This window comes from Girardinichthys multiradiatus, chromosome 18 (genome assembly GCF_021462225.1).
Source record: "Girardinichthys multiradiatus isolate DD_20200921_A chromosome 18, DD_fGirMul_XY1, whole genome shotgun sequence".
Lineage (NCBI taxonomy): Eukaryota > Metazoa > Chordata > Actinopteri > Cyprinodontiformes > Goodeidae > Girardinichthys > Girardinichthys multiradiatus.
This window is the reverse complement of record NC_061810.1, coordinates 37,610,849-37,620,209: the sequence shown is the minus strand read 5'-3', so window position 1 is coordinate 37,620,209 and position 9,361 is coordinate 37,610,849. Positions and strand designations below refer to the sequence as shown.

At 39.5% G+C, this 9,361-nt stretch overlaps 1 protein-coding gene across 1 annotated transcript; it reads left to right on the top strand.

The window, feature by feature from the left end:
* Window positions 1-146: 146 nt before the first annotated feature.
* thyn1 (thymocyte nuclear protein 1) lies at window positions 147-3,979 on the top strand. The gene is made up of 8 exons (XM_047392106.1): window positions 147-1,256; window positions 1,911-1,969; window positions 2,290-2,459; window positions 2,531-2,599; window positions 2,698-2,790; window positions 3,427-3,522; window positions 3,603-3,753; window positions 3,839-3,979. Exons 2-8 carry the CDS (start codon window positions 1,921-1,923, stop codon window positions 3,883-3,885), a joined length of 675 nt encoding a protein of 224 aa, XP_047248062.1. The 5' UTR covers window positions 147-1,256; window positions 1,911-1,920; the 3' UTR covers window positions 3,886-3,979.
* Window positions 3,980-9,361: the final 5,382 nt, after the last annotated feature.

The window sequence follows — 9,361 nt, the reverse complement described above, 5'->3', positions numbered from 1 at the left end:
TATTGAATGTTCAACAGAGAAACAGCCTGGAGGAAGAAACTGTCTCTGTGGCGGCTGGTTCTAGTGAACAGTGCTCTGTAGCGGCGGCCTGAAGGTAAAACTCTAAACAGTTTATGTGCAGGGTGTGTGGGGTCTGCAGAGATTTTAGCAGCTCTTTTCCTGACCCTAGACCTGTATAAGTCCTGGATGGAGGGAAGGTCAGCCCTGAGCAATAATGAAATATAAACTGTGAGAGATCATTTGCAGGCTGGAATCCATCCACTTCTGCAGATTCATTGACCTCATTCATGGTTTAAGGTTTAAACCCTTCTGATTGCCCTGACATATTTTTGGGGGATTTTGTTTTTTATACATAAAAGAAACCACACCTACCCCTCTTAGAGGTTGCCTCTCCGGGCGCACCCACCTCCACGATTGGGCTGCCGGGTAATGTATTTTCAAAAATTTCAAAAATCTTTCCTCAAGACCTCCCTTGCCACACTGCAGTGAACTACGAAAATCATAGTGCTACATATCATGATGTTTACTTATTTTTTATGATGAATATACGCAAAATGATCTAAATAAAATACCTGGAAATAAAACGAAACAAATTTTGTCCGCAGAGGACTAAACGCAGCCAATACAATTATGGTGCATTTGATGTACCTCGGGAAGTTGGAACATCAGACAAACTAATCTTTTTACCAGACGAGCGCTTTGCTGGTATGCACAATTTCATCAGCGTCAGAATCACATTTACTGGCCAGCTGTCAATCCACAAAAAACTTTGGCTCTGGCTGGTGTGTGTCTCAAATGGCAAAAAAGAATGATGAAAAATATACAACAGAATGTTATTTACAAAAAATTACCAGACTTTGTTCAAACAGTGCACAAAATACAAACAGCAATCAAAACACAACTGTGTAAATGATTCACACAATGTGTATTATTTAGCTCGGTAGAATAATGCATTGGGCAAGATGTATGAAGTAAAGACCAATAACAGGCCAATGTCAATTAATGCGTTTCTAATAAAAATACTCTAAAACTTTAATATTTAATGTATTTTTGTTGTTTAATAATAAAAGAAACGCATGTAATGTATTTAACGGCAAAGAAAATCCGAGTTTGCTGATTTTTATTTGAACTGCATTAAAGTCTAACAATCTAATTTTCCATTAACATTGAATGCAACATTACCTAACTAGCTTACGTCAGAAAATGCATCTCGTGGGCTTTTCGCGGGATTTGAAGACCTGTCTGATTTCAGGAAGGTATGACGCTACGCTTTACATTATTTATCTATATATATATATATATATTACACTACGGATTTTACCCTAAAGCACGAATTTAGGAGCAAATAGTTCTCAGCTGTTTGGTTGTTCCACGCTATTTACGTAAACATTTATTTCTTATGTTACAAAACCTGGAAAATAGTTTCTTTCTGAATTCCACAACTAAAATGTTAATAGCTAGACTCTGCAAGTACAGCTTTTTAAACGTTTTGCAAAGGCCTGAAATGCAATTTTGCACAGCAACACTTATCAGACTTAACATTTTAAAAGGGTGAAGGGAGAGCAATCACAGTTATAAAAAAAAATATATATTTTTTTGATGCGTTTACTTTTTTGTCAGACTTGAATGTTTCAGATCATCAGCCTGAGTGTTTCCAGTGAATTTTAGTCCAGCTTTCCCCAAAATTGGGGTTAATCACAGTTAATTTATGACTTAACAAGAGGTGAAACTGCTCTTTCTCATTAGGCCAAGTTTTTGTATTTACTTGGGTTATCTTGGCTATCAAAATATGTTTTATGATCTGAGAAAAATAAGTGTAACAAAAAAGCAGCAGATATCCATAAGCAGAGGATCACATCACTGTCCATAGTACATGTAGTGATAATCAAGCCTCTCACGGATCTTTACAGGCTGTGAAGGATGCCTCCAAAGAAAAAGGCCAGAGTGAGTAAAACATCTGCAAAATCAGGTAAGCAAATAATTTCCCACGGTATAACGTTTTGTCCCACGCCAGGCCCGGTTCCCCTGCCCCTTGCATGTTTTATATGAATTTTAAAAAAGACAAAGACGAGCTTCTAAAGATTGCAGCACTTGCTGCTTGTTTCCTTCGGCTATATATACTTATGCCATTTGTAAGTCCATCAGTCACCACTGACCACGCCTCCCTATGTTTGACAGCTAAACAAACAGCTAACAAAAAAATTAACATTTAAATTCTGTTATTGCATTTAGTATTGATATGCCACCCCATGGTTATGTTATTTTCTAAACAGTGATTGATCATTGCAGGTAAAATCGATGATATCGAAAGAACTTTTGCAGCCCGCAGAAAGCAGAAAGCTGCAGCCCCTGTTGAAAAAACTGGAGAAGGTTCTCAGTCTGCAGGCTCTGCGATTTTCACCTGTTGGCTGATGAAGTCTGAGCCTGAGAGCCGCTTTGAAAATGGCATTGATGTGAAGGTACAGGAAGCAGGAACAGTAAAATTGACAGTCCTTGTCTGAACGTATGACTACCATGCTTCATTCTGCAGTTTGGCATCGAGGACCTGAAGGCTCTGCCTGATCAGACTGGCTGCTGGGACGGCGTCCGCAACTATCAGGTAGGTCCAACAGCCAGCTTGTGTGATTAAACAATGACTTAATGATTTATCTTCACCGTCATGTTGAGGAAAAGAGGACATTTTCTCATTGTCTTCAGGCTCGTAACTTCATGAGGCAGATGAAAGAGGGGCAGCAGGCCTTCTTTTATCACAGCAACTGTAAGGAGCCAGGGATCGCAGGAATCATGAGCGTGAGTCACTCTTCTCTTGTTAAACCAAAAGTACAGCACCTAACAAAAGTATTCAGACCTCTCCAATTTTTTTTTACATTTTGTCACATTACATCCATGAATTTAACACTCCACAAATCTGGCCTTTTGGAAGAGTAACAAGAAGACCGCTGTTGTGGAAAGTAAACTATAAGAATTCCTGCTTGCAGGTTGCCACAAGTCATGTAAGGAGAAACATGTGGGAAGAAGGTGTTCTGATCAGATAGGATTAAAACAGATTTATTTGTCTTACATCCATAATCCGAGTGTGATTGAAAACTAACACAGCACCACATCTTCTGCACACCACCCGCACAGTGGAACATGGTGATGGCAGCATCATGCTGTTGGAATGCTTTTCTTCATGAGGGACAGGGAAGCTGGTCAGATTTAATGGAAGATGGAAGTAAATACAGGGTGATCCTCAGAGAAAACATGTTAGAGGCTGCAAGGCCTGACGGGCTGAATACAAGTACACACTTTTTAGATTTCTGTTTGTTGTTAAACCTTGAACACCGTGTATCATTTTCCCACCACTTCACAAATATGCACTACTTTGTACTTTGAAGGTGTATAGGCACTGTGGGTTTGATGTTCTGCTCTGTTCACCTGGGTCAGATTGTGAAGGAAGCTTATGTGGACCACACTCAGTTTGACAAGAAGGATGTCCACTACGATGCCAGCAGCAAGCCAGACAACCCCAAGTGGAGCATGGTAAATTAAACACCTGATCCATCAGTGGTTATTAACAAAGTTCACACTTAACAGCTGAGCTTGGGTCCCTGGTTCCTCAGGTAGATGTTCAGTTTCAAAGAATGATGAAGCGTTTTCTTCCTCTTTCGGAGTTGAAGAAATACCATCTTCAGCATGGTGCCAGCGGAGGACCTTTGAAGGACATGGCTCTGTTTACCAGGGCCAGGCTCTCTGTCCAACCCCTCACCGCAGGTCTGTAAGAACCAATCACTGTGTTTTATTTTATAGTCCGGAGCTGGTTGTGATTGCTTTTTTTTTTGGGTTTTTTTTTTTGTAGAGGAGTTTGACTTCATCTTGAGTCTGGAGGACAAAGAGCCGCTGTGAAGACTGGGTTCATGACGCAGTGAAGTCATGACTGTATCAACCCAGTGGTTATGTGAATTTTTATGATATAGAATAATAAATTTGTTTATTATGATCCAGGATTTCTTTTTGGAGCTTGCCTTTGCAGCAGTACACTAAACTGTTGCATATAAGACCTTTTAAAATACAAGCTAAAAAATGCACAGGACATAAAGTATATCGTGACCAGTTTAGATGATTAAGGCTTACAGCTCATTTTTAGTTTCTCAAAAAAATGCAATACTGTATGAGATCAATAATGATTATTTTTTAATAATGTTGGCCTATTTAAAAGTATGGCCATTTACTATACATTATACATTAATATTTGGTCAGTGCTGGGTTTTTTTGTCATGCTGCCAACTTGATAGTAGACGGCCATTGCAGCCCTCTTAAAGGAGTGTAGAGACTAGTTCTATCTATCTATCTATCTATCTATCTATCTATCTATCTATCTATCTATCTATCTATCTATCTATCTATCTATCTATCTATCTATCTATCTATCTATCTATCTCTTGATGCTAACTGAGTGGGAACATTTATGATGTGTGACTTTCTGCTAAACTCACATTAGAGTTTTGTTACCAAACAATACAAGAAACACCTTTTTATTTTACCCATCAAGTGAGATAATAGAGTAACTCTTAAAACCATTCAATTGGTGCTCTTGCAATGACTTTGTGTGCTGAACTGAAACTTGTGCACAATGTTGATCTAAATTATGCGACTGGTGTTTGCATGACAGGAAGTGATGATGAAAAATGCAGCAACGGCTGCATCAGGGACGGCAACTCTTCGTTGTTTTTTTTTGCTGAGTAATACATTTTTAAAGAGGAAAAGGAGACACATCTGTGGAACTTTATGTTATTTTTTCATATTAGGAAAAAGTGTTCTATGTTTACTTATTTGACACCTTTTTAAAAATATAATTTGTTACAGGAAGAGAAAATCTACATATGTGTTTTATTGTTGAAATACTAGTTAGATTTCAGTGATTTGATATGAAACCTGAAGCCAGATTATGATACCAGGAATCTGCCTGCACAGGCCCCTGGCTTTAACATCCCTCCTTGCAGGTTGTGGGCCCATGGTGGTGAGGTTTCCAGATGCTTTTTCAGCTAAGCCTCGGGAGCCAGGGCCCGACCACCAGGCTTGGCTCCAGGAGAGCTCACTGATCCCCCTAATCTGATTTTTTTTTTTCTAGTTGTGCCAAGGTAGAGTTCGCCTTCTGGGTTGAGGGTGAGTCTCCGTCTTAAACACAAGAGGTCAAGTTTCTTGGTATGTTGTTCATGAGTGAGGGTAGGACAGAGCAGGGGTTTCTTCCTAGGACCTGCTACCAACCTTGGATAAGAAGAAGATGGAAGGTTTGCAAATTCAGAACAATGAAAAATATGAGTGTAATTTGCAGTAAAATAATGTTGCACTACCTGAGTAGTAACATTTGCAGAAAGGATTTTTTTTATATAAAAGGGTGCACAGTGGTACAGTTGTTAGCACTGGTGCTTTCGCCAGGGCTTTTCTGCATGTTCTCCCCATGCATGTGTGGGTTTTCTCCAGGTACTCCAGCTTTATGAAAGTTAGATTTATTGGCCACTCTAATTTGGCCATAGGTGTTAGTATGCATGGATGACACTAATGTCCTGTAATGAACTGTCTAGGATGTAACCACAGACCCCTCCAGTTTGAGAATAAGGATGAATGGATGTATATTTTGCATGAGATTTATTTTTGGATGAATAAAATGATCAAATATCCACAACTACTAAACCTAATGTGTGTACGTGTCTGTAAAATTCCAAGTGTTCTTCACCAGGACCAGTGAGACATATAATACGGGTTTTTGTTGCGTTGCAGGACTACCTAATCTCATTTTAAAGCATGGCTGTCCTTTCCCCGATCAGTGCACATCTGCTGATCAGGCTTGGCACAGTTCATGACAAGACAATTGAAAGCAGAGCATGGTCTCTCTCTTGTGCATTGCTCTAATGGAACACAGCTCCTCCTCTACATTATCTCCCTGCATTAAGATTTAATAACCGGAATGTCAGCGTGCAGATCAGCAATAATACCAGCTGACACTATGATAACACCAACACGCCACTGTGGTGTCTGAGGTATGTATTGAAATCCTTTTCAAATCTGTTTAACAGAAACACAAGCATCTTCGTTCATCCACATACAGCAGCAATGTGTCCGTGGGTTTGACTAGAGGCTGTGGCAAGCTGGTCGCATGAATATTCAATACCTTTCATATCAGTTGTCATTTTCACTGACAAGTTTGCAACTGCATTTAAACAGTTACACAAGTTCAAACAAATAACAAGTAGCTGGGTTTGCTTACTAGTGCAACCTGCTAGTCAGCCAAAGCACCAAACATGAAGCTGTCTCCAAGCCAGCAAGCTTTTTGATGCAATAGTATGACGTCTATATCATAGTATTTAGGTCAGTGGTGTCCAAACTTTTGGCACCACTAGCCAAAATCACCAAGTTGAAAGTACTCAGGGGCTTTATTTCTTTTTACAACTACCGTAATCAGTTTATTTTTACCTGTTCAACAATAAATTAAACATGCAATATATATTAAAAAAAAACAAAGTGAAAACAAATATTGTTTTAAAAATAAGAAAGGTGTCCAGATTCCTAATTTATTGGACTATATTTTTTCTAATTTGTTGGTCTAGAAAATGTCCCAGCAACAAAAATGAGCACTTGCTTAAAAGGTCCTTGCTGTATTTAATGAATGGGTCTGTCCAACTCTGGTTTTGAGTAAAACGTTGCTGGATGTTTGCACCTCGACTTATTATATTAAAATAAAAACTAAAACAAATGTTTTACTTCCGTTAAAAATCTCATCCTCAACATTTACAAAAAGTCTCCATCTTCATCAGCTCCATTTGCTGGGGGGTCAAATGTGTACCATTTTTGAACTGTGGTCGGGGCCACACAAAATTATTCCAAGGGCCACAAACGGCCCCTGGACCACACGTTGGACACCCCTGAGGTTATTAGTTGACATTCCAAGCTGTAAAATAACTAATCAACACAAAAAAAGATTACTAATCTAAGAGCCATATAGTTTAGTACTAGACTTTATAATCTTCCTTAATGAGCTAGTTGAAGCTTTTTTCCACCATACTAGTGAAATGGTTTAACAAAAAAAAAAAAACTAGCTATCAAGTACAGGATTTAGAGTTTACTAATCAAGTAGTGCCCACATTTGTCACTAGAGGGTAGAGCTTGTGTTGAATAGTTATAATGCAAATTTTTAGCAAAAGCAAGCTAGTTAACTAGTACAACAGTTTATTAGGTACACCTTGCTAGTGATGGTTTTGGACTCCCTTTTTCCTTCAAACATTCTCAGAAAACCCAAGAGATGGATGTGTGAAAATCCCAGCAGATGAGCAGTTTCTGAAACACTCGGATTAACCAATCTGACACCAACAATCAGGCCAAGTTCAAAGTCACTTAAAGCCCGTTTCTTTCACATTCTGATGCTCTGAAATTAAGCAGGTTGTCATCACTCCATGTAGATGCCTAAATGCAGAGTTGCTGCCCTGTGATTAGCTTAAACACCTTTATGTTAAGCGATTAAACAAGTGTACCTAATAAAGTGGCCAGTGAGTGTAATTGACTGGTGTATAATAAAACCTACTACAGGTCCTTCTCAAAATATTAGCATATTGTGATAAAGTTCATTATTTTCCATAATGTCATGATGAAAATTTAACATTCATATATTTTAGATTCATTGCACACTAACTGAAATATTTCAGGTCTTTTATTGTCTTAATACGGATGATTTTGGCATACAGCTCATGAAAACCCAAAATTCCTATCTCACAAAATTAGCATATTTCATCCGACCAATAAAAGAAAAGTGTTTTTAATACAAAAAACGTCAACCTTCAAATAATCATGTACAGTTATGCACTCAATACTTGGTCGGGAATCCTTTTGCAGAAATGACTGCTTCAAGGCGGCGTGGCATGGAGGCAATCAGCCTGTGGCACTGCTGAGGTCTTATGGAGGTCCAGGATGCTTCAATAGCGGCCTTTAGCTCATCCAGAGTGTTGGGTCTTGAGTCTCTCAACGTTCTCTTCACAATATCCCACAGATTCTCTATGGGGTTCAGGTCAGGAGAGTTGGCAGGCCAATTGAGCACAGTGATACCATGGTCAGTAAACCATTTACCAGTGGTTTTGGCACTGTGAGCAGGTGCCAGGTCGTGCTGAAAAATGAAATCTTCATCTCCATAAAGCTTTTCAGCAGATGGAAGCATGAAGTGCTCCAAAATCTCCTGATAACTAGCTGCATTGACCCTGCCCTTGATAAAACACAGTGGACCAACACCAGCAGCTGACACGGCACCCCAGACCATCACTGACTGTGGGTACTTGACACTGGACTTCTGGCATTTTGGCATTTCCTTCTCCCCAGTCTTCCTCCAGACTCTGGCACCTTGATTTCTGAATGACATGCAGAATTTGCTTTCATCCGAAAAAAGTACTTTGGACCACTGAGCAACAGTCCAGTGCTGCTTCTCTGTAGCCCAGGTCTGGGGAATGCGGCACCTGTAGCCCATTTCCTGCACACGCCTGTGCACGGTGGCTCTGGATGTTTCTATTCCAGACTCAGTCCACTGCTTCCGCAGGTCCCCCAAGGTCTGGAATCGGCCCTTCTCCACAATCTTCCTCAGGGTCCGGTCACCTCTTCTCGTTGTGCAGCATTTTCTGCCACACTTTTTCCTTCCCACAGACTTCCCACTGAGGTGCCTTGATACAGCACTCTGGGAACAGCCTATTCGTTCAGAAATTTCTTTCTGTGTCTTACCCTCTTGCTTGAGGGTGTCAATAGTGGCCTTCTGGACAGCAGTCAGGTCGGCAGTCTTACCCATGAAAGGGGTTTTGAGTGATGAACCAGGCTGGGAGTTTTAAAGGCCTCAGGAATCTTTTGCAGGTGTTTAGAGTTAACTCGTTGATTCAGATGATTAGGTTCATAGCTCGTTTAGAGACCCTTTTAATGATATGCTAATTTTGTGAGATAGGAATTTTGGGTTTTCATGAGCTGTATGCCAAAATCATCTGTATTAAGACAATAAAAGACCTGAAATATTTCAGTTAGTGTGCAATGAATCTAAAATATATGAATGTTAAATTTTCATCATGACATTATGGAAAATAATGAACTTTATCACAATATGCTAATATTTTGAGAAGGACCTGTAGTTGTGACTTTTGTGCCACTAGTTGGACCAAAGGCATGAGAAATGTCAAACTAGTGAAATGTAAGCATAAATCAGAAAGTGATGGCTGATTAAAGATACGGACAGCTTGCCGTAAAAAGTACTTTGACAACCCCAGACTAAAGCTTGTGTTGTATCATTTAGCTTAAATTACTTCAAGCTTTGAATACCACTTTCATTTTGCATTCAGAATTATGATGCATCAACAAATTC

What these genes read in the sequence shown, in the direction of transcription:
- thyn1 (XM_047392106.1), top strand. Translation starts at nt 1,921, where the DNA reads ATGCCTCCAAAGAAAAAGGCCAGAGTGAGTAAAACATCTGCAAAATCA. An exon ending in AAAATGGCATTGATGTGAAG is followed by an intron (nt 2,460 to 2,530) that starts GTACAGGAAGCA and finishes TTCATTCTGCAG; the next exon opens with TTTGGCATCGAGGACCTGAA. An exon ending in ACGGCGTCCGCAACTATCAG is followed by an intron (nt 2,600 to 2,697) that starts GTAGGTCCAACA and finishes CATTGTCTTCAG; the next exon opens with GCTCGTAACTTCATGAGGCA.